The sequence below is a fragment of the Ascaphus truei genome, chromosome 6 (genome assembly GCF_040206685.1).
Source record: "Ascaphus truei isolate aAscTru1 chromosome 6, aAscTru1.hap1, whole genome shotgun sequence".
Classification (NCBI taxonomy): Eukaryota; Metazoa; Chordata; class Amphibia; order Anura; family Ascaphidae; genus Ascaphus; species Ascaphus truei.
Window position 1 is genome coordinate 96,856,083 of NC_134488.1, and position 13,616 is coordinate 96,869,698.

The 13,616-nt window shown below is 42.5% G+C and overlaps 1 protein-coding gene across 1 annotated transcript in view; it reads right to left on the reverse strand.

Moving 5' to 3' along the window:
- IZUMO2 (IZUMO family member 2) overlaps positions 1 to 12,665 on the reverse strand; it is a 35,725-nt gene extending 23,060 nt beyond the window's left edge. Inside the window, exons 1-2 of the mRNA XM_075603198.1 lie at positions 12,137 to 12,665; positions 2,062 to 2,148 (exon numbers count right to left, since the gene is read on the reverse strand). Coding sequence (XP_075459313.1) covers positions 2,062 to 2,148; positions 12,137 to 12,191 — 142 coding nt within the window. The 5' untranslated portion in view covers positions 12,192 to 12,665. The remainder of the gene's footprint in view (positions 1 to 2,061; positions 2,149 to 12,136) is intronic.
- Positions 12,666 to 13,616: the final 951 nt, after the last annotated feature.

Here is a 13,616-nt window from a genome sequence, read left to right on the forward strand (position 1 = left end):
GTTGCCTGTCACACGGCAGATCTGTACTCCTTACTCCAGCTATCCGTGATTACCCCAGGTGATTCTTCACTACTGACTCTCCCCATAGATATCCCCACTGGACCTGATACAATCATGTTGCAGATGTATGGAACTACCTACACCGCAAGAATTTGGTCAGTCCCAACAATTTCCTGGAAGTTCTGCGTCTTCGGCAATAAGAGCAGAACTCGTGTGCACGAGCTCCGCCTCATTTAGTTGCTTGCTAGGAAGTATCAGCAAATTACTTATTAAAGTCGAGTTTCACAATCGTCCATCTCTTTTTCGGAACCCTTTTCTGGTAGAGAAGCAGACAATGCAAAAATATGCGACAATGTATAATGCATAGCAAACGCCATTCTCTTTCCGGCCATGCTTTCTCTCTCTAGGTTGTTCCTCAAATTGGATGTAAAGTGCATGCAAATGAGATGTCAAATCATGCAATTTGTATGCATACATAATACTGCAATTTTTACTGCATCAAATTGCATTCTGCTCCCAAGCCATTTTGCATGGGAAATATCTGAGTTTCATGAATTGATCCAAGTGTGTTTGGGAAAAAAGTTGAACATATGAATTTTGTATTGGAAAATGTAACTGGGGACAAATGAAAACAAACATCAGTCCAGTGGCTCTTTGTTTTTAGCACTGGCATTTTGAATCAGGAATTGCTGGTTCAGGTAAATTTCTATATGTTAATATAATATTAATATTTAGCGACAAATAGTCGGGAGTACACTCACAAAATATTTCAATTGGACAACCTCCAGACGTACAGTAGTTGTGACACAGTCGCTCCAGTTATTTGTGACTAAACGGCATTTTGTATCCTACTTAGGAACATGCGGCAGCTAAATCTTGCAAACGCCTAATCTCCCTTTTTCATGAATGTGCTGGCGACCTGTATTTTCGCTACAATTGTTATTGTTAATTTTCTTCTTTCTGCTCCGTGATCATGGTTACATAGTTACATAGTTACATAGTTACATAGTTACATGGTTGATGCTGGATTGCCTGGGGTTCTCCTATTTGTTTGAGGAACTATTTTTACACTTTGCTATTCTCCGAATTCATAAATAATATGTCTAGAGCATGTTGACTGTTACTTATTTTCTACAAAAGATGTAGAACTGTAAAAAAAAAAAAATAGAAACATTTTCAGATTGTTTGTCCCTGATTCAATAACGATGGGTACTCCATCTTTAATGATCATAACAAAAACTTAGCAAAATAAATGGGCATGAAATTGGCAGAGAGATAAATTACTTTCTGACCAAATCATTTTTCACTGGACAGCAGAAACAGAAGCATTTTGCTACAGCTTCGCAATCATGATGTGTCCTTTTATTCACTGTAATATTTAAGATGTTTTGAAGCGGCAAATCGATTTGTTATTGGCCAAAAACTCCCATACAAGTCAATATGAGTTTTCAGATCATAACAGTAAGAGTGTCCGTTTGCATTACCCTACGAGATTTACCTTTGCCAATGTTTGCCAGGGGAACAGAACGGTGGCTGAACAAGGTACCAGATAAACTTAAGTGGGACTATATCTGTACATTGGAAGGCGACAGGAGATTATGGGTTGAAAGGGGCCTGCAATAAAGTGCAGAACAGCATTGTTTAACCAATGGGCAACTTTCTGCACATGTGACAGGCCTGTAACACATCATCTGCAATAGAAATTGATTGCACATGTTGGGGCCCTGTCAAAAAACCAGTGTCCCTCTTCCCAATGCTATCTCTCTTTTTCCTAGATCTGTGTGGCATTGAAATCACTTTACTTTCATATTGCCTGAGTATCATATGGTCTTTGTTGTAGTTCTGCTATAGACATAGCAGTGTTCACTGACAGCTTTACATACACATTATTTACTATAGAAAGAAAAAAAAACAGACAAAGGAAGAAAGATCACATTATAGCAAATTCAGATTCCCATTTGCTGCTGGATGTATGAACACAAATAACATTCTCGATAATTTAAAGAGTTAGGACTACGGGGTCTAAAAAAGGACTTTGCTACAGTGCAGCAAATGTGGCACCTTTATCATGGTAGCTCTTAAGAGCCTCCTTTAGCTCCAAAGTAATATGCTTTCTGAAGTTTACCAACGAATCAAGAAACTCCTGGTCTAAAAAAAAGAAGAGAAAAAGAGAGAATTGTTTACAATACATTGGTTTCATTTCAATGTCTTTAAAAAAAAAAAAATACATCAATGACGAGCCCACATGGTCTGACTATTTTACTGCAGAACTTAATTGTCTTTGACTTAATTCTTCCTTTTGCTGCCATTTACTATTCCATGTATCTATGCTTTGCTGGAATATCTTTTCCCCATTGGGTTTGCCAAGTCTCTCTGGAATCTACCATCTGTTGCTTTTAAAAAGCTGCTCTGTAGATAAATCCCTCAATCTCTAGCCTCTTCCCATTGGGCTCTTGGTGTACAACCTGCACCACTGAAATGCACAACGTTCACGGAACGCCGCTGCTCTTCTATGTACGTCTGAGGATGTGGAGTACTGGAAATGCAAAGTGTTTGTGGTACACAACAAATGTGAAGAATATTACAGACCTAGCTGAAAATACCAGTGTTTTCGCAGTGGAAAACATTCCTCGGAATCCCATCTAGGAGATTTTATAACGCAAAGCCCTTGCTGGGAAACATGGTTGTCAAGTACTCATTGGTCTAATAGCTTTTTTGCTGTTACCACAGGCATGACGCTAAGTGCTGCCTTACGGATAAGACGGACTGTCATTAACTTTTTTATTTTTTCCAATAATTTTTTATTTATGTTTCCATATATTTTCAGACACATATTTGAATGCACAACAATAAGACAGAAATACAATTTCAAAAAATCTATATGTATACATATTGCAAGTGTTGTACTGATAACCTTATACAAAATCTATTGTCTGTTATTATTCATTTGTTATTCATAACAACACATAAGTAAGGCACACTTATACTACAAATAATATTTTTAAAAAATGTAAACAAATGAAACAAAATAATCCACAACACAACTGTACTTTTTTTTTTTTTTTTTTACTCCCGTTTGAGTCATTATTTACTCTTACTTCTGAAGGACCCAATCTGTACCTTCAAAATGTATTATTATTATTATTATTATTATTATTTGGCTTATGGGCAATAAATCTAAGAACAGTTCCCACTTCTTGAAAAATGTCTTTGAGCCTCTCTGCAAATCTGAGTATGTACTGTATATATTGTTTTAACATCAGCAATTCTCTTGGATAGCTGACATCTTGGGTGTTGCTGATTTGATCTAATCCCTTCAAATACATTTTTGGGCGATCGTAGTTATGACAATTGCCAATTGTGGAATTTTGATATTTTAGTTATATTTTTTTACATTTCAAAATACCCTAATAATAATAATCCCTCTACTGATTGCGTAAATTCTATTTGAAAAATATTGCGGAGGAATTGCAGCACTTTGTTATTTTTCTACATGACCATAAGCAGTGCTTTAAATCAGCTTTTTCTGCATTACATTTCGGACATCCCCCTGACTTACTTTTCCAAGCAAATTTCCTTTGCCAAGGTGCTATATACGTACAATTTATTCACTTGGTGTATTTCTTTCATTATTGCACCACTACGAGCCTTCAAATTGGCTTCCTGGTGCATGATGAACTTGTTGAATGATACACATTCCGGAAAATCTCTTTTCTATGCCCTGTATTTTCCCAGGCTCTCTCTGCTTTAATTGCCACAATCGGATTGTATAATATATGTTGTCTGAACTTAATCGACTTCATCAAATTCAAAGCTGAATCAATGATATATTTTTCCCATAATAATGCTTTACTCTTTTGGAGCACCTTGTTTACATAATGTTGTGCTTGAAGATTAGAATAAAGGTGACTATTTGGAATATAAAATTCTTGCTTTAGTTGGTCAAATGATTTTACAACCTGTAATTGGTCATCTAAAAGATCTTTAATATTGATTATCCCTCCCCCCCCCCCACATCTTAAAATGAAGATTTGTGATACCCTGGCTCAAACTGTGGGTTTTCGCAGAGAGGTAAATACCTTGTATTATTTATTTATTTAATTTATAAAAATGTTTTTACCAGGAAGTAATACATTGAGGGTTTCCTCTTGTTTTCAAGTATGTCCTGGGCATAGAGTTATAATGGCAAATACATGGTTACAAATACATAGTTACATTAAGTGAACAGGATTATACATCATTGCATGCACAGTTAGAGATAATATATATTATAGGCGTATGTAACAGTTACTGACCAGATTAAAATGGGAGACAGCTTTAATTTTGAAAGAACTTAGAATGGTGGCGGCTGTTAGAGTCTCCGGTACATGGTTCCAGTTTGGGGTGCACGGTAAGAGAAGGAGGAACGGCCGGATACTTTGCTGAACCTTGGGACCATGAACAGTCTTTTGGAGTCAGATGATAAGTGCTGCATGTGGTAGGGGTGAGGAGCTTGTTCAGGTAGCTGGGTAGCTTGCCCAGAAAGTATTTGAGGGTGAGACAGGAAAGATGAACTTTGCGCCTAGACTCGAGTGATGACCAATCTAGTTCTTTGAGCATTTGCACTGATGTGTGTTATAGTTGCATTGGAGGACAAAGTGTCATATTGAATTGTAGAGGGTGTCAAGTTTTCTAAGCTGGTATAGCTTGGATCTCTATTGACCTTTTTCCAAACACAGCTCCAAGCCAAAGCTGTGTCACTAAACATTATACTTTCTTTTTCATCCTTCAGAAGAGCACTTTGTCTGGCATGTAAAAAATATGTTTGGTCATTAGGATACAAATCTGAGGGTGTGTTATTGACAATGAAACATTACTATTTTAAATGATAATACAAGTGCCCGTGCTGTAATAATTATATTGTGAATATATGAACCGTGAACTACGTGAACAGTAACTATATAAATTGTGATCACGTACACGTGAAATATATATAACACCACCAAGTGTCAATAAATTGATTGAAAAGCAGGAATGCAAGATGTTCACGGCGTTACCATGAAAAAGATTAAACAAACACAACCAATAATATGAAAAAATAAAGTGTGGGAAGCTGTCAGACCGGGATTTCGTACCATTCACTGATTTTAAGTGTCAAATGTGAGTGCACTTTTAACTATGTAGTGATGTTCATGAATATATCTCTTGAATATACTACACTATAAGAGTGTTTCTCTTTTGTATGGACACACTTTGGGGAAGAATGCATCTCGTCTGTGGGATCTGTGCTGAGGGTCTGCAAGCATCATTAGCTCCAATCAGAGAGAGACAGAGTCTCAGATATGCGCTTTTATCTTGGATAAAGTCTGAGTGAATATACTACACTGTAAGGCTGGGGCCATGGTGCCTTCGCCCGTGCGGAGGCTGGTCAGCGAGTGGGTGCTTACCTGGCCATGGTGGACGGGACATGACGGGCGTGCCTAGGGGCATCACGGAGCTGGTTCGCCCTCATTGGGTGAACTGCTCACGTGACCAGCCACGCCAAGAAATCGGTTTGAACTGATTTCTTGTGCAACGCGCGCCCGCTTCCACCCGCACGCCGCATGGACCCCAATACTGCCTTAAGGCAATCTGTTCGCTCAGCGTGCGGAAGTGTCCGCACGGTCTGCGGTACCATGGCCCCAGCCTAAGAGTCTTTCTCTTTTGTATGGACACACTTTGGGGAAGAATGCATCTCGTCTGTGGGATCTGTGCTGAGGGTCTGCAAGCATCATTGTCTCCAATCAGAGAGAGACAGAGTCTCAGGTTTGCGCTTTTATCTTGGATAAAGTCTGAGTTGAATTTACTGACATCTCCCCACACTTGAGTTTTTCATATTATTGGTTGCACTATGTTGTTTTTTTAATCTTTTTCACGATAACGCCGTGAACATCTAGCTCTCCCCTAACTTTGGGGGTCATTAGGATAACACAATTTCCTGTCTAGTGTCTTATTTGTGTAACGGGTTTTCCCCCACCCGCTCGCAGATAATACTGTGGAGGTGTAGGAACATACAAGGTTACTCAGGTGTGGTGCATTACCTGTTGGCTCACAGGAGGGCTGAGCTTCCGCCACGGGGAACCTGGGGTACATGCATGTTATACATCTCTGGGTGCAACGCCTCCACCTGGGAGGGATCCCAACGGAGTGGGAGGAGGCCCTCACAGGAAACAACCACACAAAGCGAGCAAATATAAAACAGGACTGGCTTTACTGCATAGCAAAACATATATCACATAACAACACAACCTTCATGCGCCACGGCGGACGCTAACCACACTGGGCGTCACGGCGGACGCTAACCACACGGCGCCACGGCGGACGCTAATCACACTAGGCGTCACGGCGGACGCTACCACCTCTGGCGTCACGGCGGACGCTAACCTCCCACAGAGTGATCCCACCCCGTGTGCAGTAACCCCCACCCAAATGTCTCGCACCCCCAAAGTCAAATACCACTGTGCATGTGTATGTGTGACTGCGCAGCCACTATGTCTGGTGATAGGCCTGGTTGGTGCACGTGAGTTGCAGGTTACCTGCCCGGGCTCCAGCCACAGGTACCGCGATATCACTGGAGATCCGCCCGATCCGACGTTGTCCTCCACACCGCGTTGGGTGAATTCCAGCGCGGATAATATCACCTTAGTCCCAGGGTCTTTGATGATGTTCTGAGCCCAGAACCCACCTCGCAGGGCCGCACGGCTTCAGCACTGTGTCCCTGACTAAGCTACCAATAAATGGGGCAGTGTCCCTATCTAGGGCCTGTCCCTATACTCCACAAGCTACTAGGTGGCTCAGGACCTAACTGGGACCTTGGGGGCTGCTGGCCTAATGCAGAGGGTCACTGACCCCTGCATCCACCTCTTACCCCTAGCTGGTCCGGATCCTGACTGCCTGCGTGGCTGCAAAACCCCGCGAAATGTATCTATTCTATCCCCAGGCAATCCCTCAGCCCTATTGGCTCCCTGGAGTCAGGTGTCTCTGCCCCTATGCACCCTGGGGGCTGGCAGACTCATCTCGCGCATGCGCGAGCTATCTGGGTCTCCCGCGCTGGGCTCTGTCACTGCGCATGCGCAACAGCCCTAACATGGCGGCGCCCTGCTCACCGGCCGCCGGGGACCCCAGCAACGCGATCGCGGCCCCGGCAACCGCCCGACCGCGCCATAGCAACCACCCGATCGCGTCATGACAACCGGCCGCACGCCCACACCGCGCGCTCGCAACAAGGAAGGAGGGGGTGAGTGCGCGAGGGGGACCTGGCTACATTTGTAAAACTGTCCTTATGTAGAATCCAGTCCCTTGCATAACAGAATAAGGTTATTTTGTTAAATAACTTAATATTTGGCAATGATACTCCTCCATATTGTTTTGACAGATAAAGTTTCTCTACATGAATACAATGTTTTTTACTCTATATGAATTTAGTGAAATATTTGTTCAGTGACTTAATGTCCTTGCTAGCAATCATTAGGCTACGGCCCCGCTCCCTCAGTCAGCGCGCACGCACTGCATGCAGACAGCGCGCTGAGAGGCACAGACCGCTATCTGCGGTCTGTAGGGAGCGGGAGCGGCTGCCGTGGTTTGAGCGGAGAGGGCGTGGTTTGAGCGGAGGGACACGCTACTCCCCCCTCCCTCCACGGGCTCGGGCTGCAGGAGGGAGCTGCTGTGGGCTGCTGGAAGGTAAGCTCCCCTCCCCCTTCCCCCACAAATGCCCTCCTCACACACGCTGATGCACACACACACACACACACACACCACCCCCTACCTTGTGGAGGAAGCTCTCTGACAGCTCCCGCCACTGATAGGCTCATCAGTGCACCACGTGACGCGTCACCGCTCGGGATCACAATTTTCTTGCATCCCCTGCCGGCTGGCGCGTCACAGCGCGTTGTGAGCTGGACGCAGCGGGACAAAAGCCTTAGAGGGAGCATCTGCATGGTATAAATTAGTTTTGGCAAAATGATCATTACACACCTTCCTAAAAAGGCAATTCCCAATCCCCAATCTCCACCATAATTCCAATTTTTTTTTAAATCTTTGCTATTATACAGGGATAATTCAATTCGTAAATCCCTTCCGTTGATGAGGACAAATGTAAACCGAAATACTTTATACACTTTTTTGCTATCTTAAATGAATGTTAAAGTAGATCTTGTGATAATTACCTTGGAAAACTGTCGTTAACTTTAACGGCCATTAGGGTTAATGATATGCAAAAGAGGTGTGGACCACATCAACGCATACCACAGCAGGCTGTTAAAGTTAACGCAATGTTATTTTAGGTCATGGCTATACCTGGTGTTGGATGCTTCCAGCACCTAATCAGGGTAGCAGAACATTTTTTGGCCTTGTCCATGGTTCTGAAGTGGCCCACTTTGACTTCCTATATTGGCTTAGCAATATTATTACCGTTATTATTATTATTGTTGTTTATTTGTAAAACGCCAACATATTCCGTAGCGCGGTACAGCTTGAGATCTAACTCCAAAAGACTGTTCATGGTCCCAAGGTTCAGCAAAGTATCCGGCCGCTCCTCCTTCTACCGTGCACCCCAAAACTGGAACAATCTACCTGAGACTCTCACAGCCACCACCAGTTTAAGTTCTTTAAAAACTAAAGCTGTCTCACATTTTAATCTGCTCTGTAACTGCTACATACACCTATAAAATATATTATCTGTAACTGTGCATGCAATGTCTTGTATATAATGTATACCCTGTTCACTTCTGTAACTGTATTGGTAACCATGTCTTATTTGTATTCTTAACTCTGTGCCCAGGACATACGTATAAATAAATAAATAACATCGGGGTACAGAGATTTGATAATTACATAAACAGTTACTTACAATTATGGACAAGCATTCACAGGCAGATACAGAAGGTAAGGAGGGCCCTGCTCGTGAGAGCTTACAATCTAGAGGGAATAAGGGACAATATTGAAACAAAATTTAATATTGGCTATTCGTTGTGAGATGGAGAATACTTCAGGACAGGTTTGGTACAGCTGCACAGCTGGTCCCATTACGTTTTGAGGGGTGGATGTGTGGGGGTGTTAGGGTGGTGTTTGGTCTAGCCGCACAGCTGGTACCAATAGGGTTGGGGGGGGGGGGGGAGAGTAGCGGGGAAGGTGTTAGGGGTGTGCTAGATAGGCTTCCTTGAACCAGGGTGGTTTCAGAGAGTTTTTAAATGACTGAATAGCTGGGAGTGAGTCTGATGGTACGTGGTAGGGAATTCCGGAGAGAGGGTGTAGCACGGGAGATGTCTTGTAAATTGGAGTAAGAGGAGGTGATAAGACAGGAGGAAAGACGGGTGTCGTGGGCAGAGCACAGGGGCCATTTTGGTGTATATATATTGGGATGAGGGCTGAGCTTTAAGAGGGGGGGGGGCAGTATTACTGAGAGCTTTGTAAGTCAGAGCTAGGGCTTTACATTTGATTGTAAAGGATATGGGAAGACAGGGTATGGATATGCCTAGTGGAGTGGTAAGTGAGTTAGATGAGTCTGGCAGCAGAATTTTTGATTGATTGGGACAGGCGGACAAGGGGAAAGCCAACTAGGAGAAGGTTGCATTAGTCTGGGCGGGACAGAATGAGTGAGTGATTTAGGATTTTAATTGCATCATGAGTGAGAAAATGTCGTATCCTGTCAATATTTCGGATGTGTAGATGGCAGGACTTTGAAAGGTACAACAGCTATGGCATACAAGGGGTTATCCACCCCCCCCCATTAATCCCCCCTCCCCTTATCCCACTAACAAGGCTAGTAGGGCTAATTACTAACATAAACCCAATATACAATAACACCCCATGTCCCCCCAAAAATAAAAAAATTACCCGTGTACGTGTACAGCAACCAATCATGGCTGGCCAAATCTGTGATGTCATAACTAATGGTGGCAATCACATGGTGCAGGAAGCAATCTGCTATAAAAGGCAAGGGCTTCCACAGAAAGACTGGCAGTTGATGCCGAGGTCACATCCATCAAGAGGAACAGATGAAAAAAGAAAATATTTTATATAAAATAGTACAGATAGTACAATAGTACATACAGTACAGATGAGGAATCTTCAAGCAACAGAGGCTTGAGGGCATCGGGCAAGCCGGAATCCCTCATTGCCAGACCACAGATGGCTGCAAATTACAAATAGGCCACGAGCCTGGATTGATTTGGCTTCTTCATTTTTCTTGGCTTTTTTTTTTTGCTTATTTTTACCATCGGATGTGTGGATTTGTTTTTTTGTTTTTCATGATTTAATTTGAAAAAAGTTTGAGCCATTGGAATGTTTTTGCAATGGTTGGGTTTCAGCCCTTTGTTTGAATTGGTTTGTGGTAGTTGAATGCCCTGAAGCTTTTAGGCCATCTACTAAGATGGGTAAGTCAAATATTTATTTTAGCTACCCATTGAGTGTCATGGAGGCTATGGAGGCTCTCCATGAGGTAGCTCCACTTACACTCGATTGGTTATTTGTAACCATTTAACTGTTTTTTTTTATGTCTATCTAAATAATATTTTGTTTGGGGACTTGGGGTATTATTGTATATTGTGTTTATATTGGCCATTAGCCCAATTATACACTATTGGCTAATAGCTAGTACTGTAGAGGGGGGAAAGGGGGTGGTAGATTTGTTTGGGGTTATGGGGGTAGGTGACTAGGGAGGGAGGTTAGGCCATCCACCAGGATTAAGGGTTAACCCCCAGGCTACCTTAGTGACCATGAACGTCTGCATAATGCATATTCTCATGGCTACTGTGGGTTAATTAATATTTTTTTATTGGGAAAGCAGGTGCCAGGTATATATTGCAAAATATAACTGGCATCTTCCTTTGATTATGGCTAACGTGAGCACCGGTATAAGTATCCTCTATATATTTTTTAATTGCCGATCTGAAACATTTATCTTGGTTGTTTATCCCGACGTTTGCCATATTCAAATGAGGGCCCTAACGAACGCTGTTTTTACATATATTTAACTTTGTGGGTCTCAATTAAACTCAGGAAAGCTTATGTCCAGTACCTATTTTGGTAACATCATGTTAGTTGCTCTGATTGAATGTAGCATCCTGGATCTAACCCATAGTGCTTCTAAACTTGAACCGCTTAGGCACTTCATACAGGTCACGCATCGCATCCTATTGACTACATCAGGGGTGTGCAAACTTCTTGAGCTGCGCCCCCCTGCCCGGGAGCCGCAGCGTTCACGCCCCCGCCTTCAATGACTCAGCATCAAATGACGTCGCACATCACGTGACCCCGCCGCGTCATTTGACGCGCGGTGCCATGGCGATGTGTCACCGAAGACGCAGCTGGCAGCAGGTAAGTGAGTTACAGAGGCCTCACCCCTCCCCCGGAATTTAATTTAAATGCAGTGGGGAAGAATGCAGGGCCTCTGTAACCGCCCGCGCCCCCCCATGAAATTCTCCCGCCCCCCACTGGGGGGAGCACCCCCCAGTTTGCGCACCGCTTGACTACATCATTGTTTTGTTCCCACTTTTCTCCATGCAGGGGCAAACATACCCGACGAAGCTCCGTAGTAGGATTGAAATGCGTAGGTCGTGAGGGTGTGATGACGCCATAGCAGGAAGTAGACAGTGAGGCGGTGATAGTTGGAGGGAACAGTCGGACCTCAGTTAGAAAGTTAATACAGCAGGTAGATAATACCATTTTTTAAATTGAGAACATTTTGTATCCCCATTATTGTAGTGGCAGTCAGTGAAGGTAGCCAGCAAATGTATGAAGATTATATTGTTATCTCACTCAATCAGAATAGACAGCAACTACTGTAGGATATTAGGATCCAGTCTAGAGTTACCTTGTATTCACTGCACCTCATATCATCAGATCTCTTCCTTCTCTGAATTAATATTCAGTCTTCTCTCCATAACCACTACCTCTAAGATTTAAGTATTAATACATTTGTATACACTTTAGAGACACACTTTACTCACTCCGTTTGGGTGATGGAGTATAGAAGAGAATATACAGCCTTGATATACTGTTCTGCCCTCAACAATTTCTTCACTAGGTTCACATGACGGTTACTAATATGATTGAAATAGCTGCCGTTTATCTTTGTGTTACATTAGCTAATAAAACTCATATTTTTTAAAATACGTACCTTTGTGTGGTGAATAAATATAAAATAATCCAATTGTCTTCACTTTTTCCACCATGTTGTTATAGGGATACCTTTCTGCAGTTGAAAAAAAAGAGATTTACCTAAATAAATGGGCATGAAATTGGCAGAGAGATAAATTACTTTCTGGCCAAATCATTTTTCACTGGACAGCAGAAACAGAAGCATTTTGCTACAGCTTCGCAATCATGATGTGTCCTTTTATTCACTGTAATATTTAAGATGTTTTGAAGCGGCAAATCGATTTGTTATTGGCCAAAAACTCCCATACAAGTCAATATGAGTTTTCGGATCATAACAGTAAGAGTGTCCGTTTGCATTACCCTACGAGATTTACCTTTGCCAATGTTTGCCAGGGGAACAGAACGATGGCTGAACAAGGTACCAGATAAACTTAAGTGGGACTATATCTGTACATTGGAAGGCGACAGGAGATTATGGGTTGAAAGGGGCCTGCAATAAAGTGCAGAACAGCATTGTTTAACCAATGGGCAACTTTCTGCACATGTGACAGGCCTGTAACACATCATCTGCAATAGAAATTGATTGCACATGTTGGGGTCATGTCAAAAACCCAGTGTCCCTCTTCCCAATGCTATCTCTCTGTCCCTGTTCCTCGACTTCTGGTCTGGTGGGCCCCAGCAGCAGAACTATCTTCATTTCTCCCGGCTGTTTAAGGAAATAAAGATTGCCATCAATAAATAATGCTGGAAAGTCTATGAACAAGAGGAACATTGCTATGATACATTGTCCTTACTGATTTTGTCAGTCAGGAACAATGTGGCATATAAATTGAACCAAGGCTGCTCCAGTATAAAAAGCGGTATGTAGACATGGCATTTTCAACTCGCATACCTATAAGGCCTGAATAGTGGTTTGTGGCATAATCTTTAAAAAACGACCCCTCCATGCCTCTCAGCAGTTTTTCACATCTTTTTCTAAGCCTAGTATCTCTAAATCGAGAAGGCACCGCTTCTTTACGAATTTTAGCAAATATGTCTATTATTTTAGAGTTGCATTGGAGGCAGCCAGAAACCAAAGCTGTAAAACATACAAGGGAAATAACTGGCAAATGCAATAACGCCATTCCTTAAGGAAACATTTAAAGTAGAAATAAATAAAGTGGCAGAATAAGAGATGTTTCTGCCGTAACATGAAGCGTCAAACTAACTTATGGTGACTTCACATTCCAACACTTTGTGTTTATGACATCATAGTGAGTTTCAAAAAAAATCAGAACACAGGTGTTAGGAGGGCTGGGACATGACATCCCAGATGGAGGGAAAAAAACAAAAAACATTTGAGCATCTGGTTCTGAGTAAAATGTCCTTCAAGTGTCATGGAAAGCAATAAATGGATCTTGGACAATGTTAAGGCACTCTAGGGGAAGGGGAAGAGAAAGGGGACCCTCGCATCTGCCTCTAGTATAAGAGATCAAATCTATATGTAATGTATATAACGG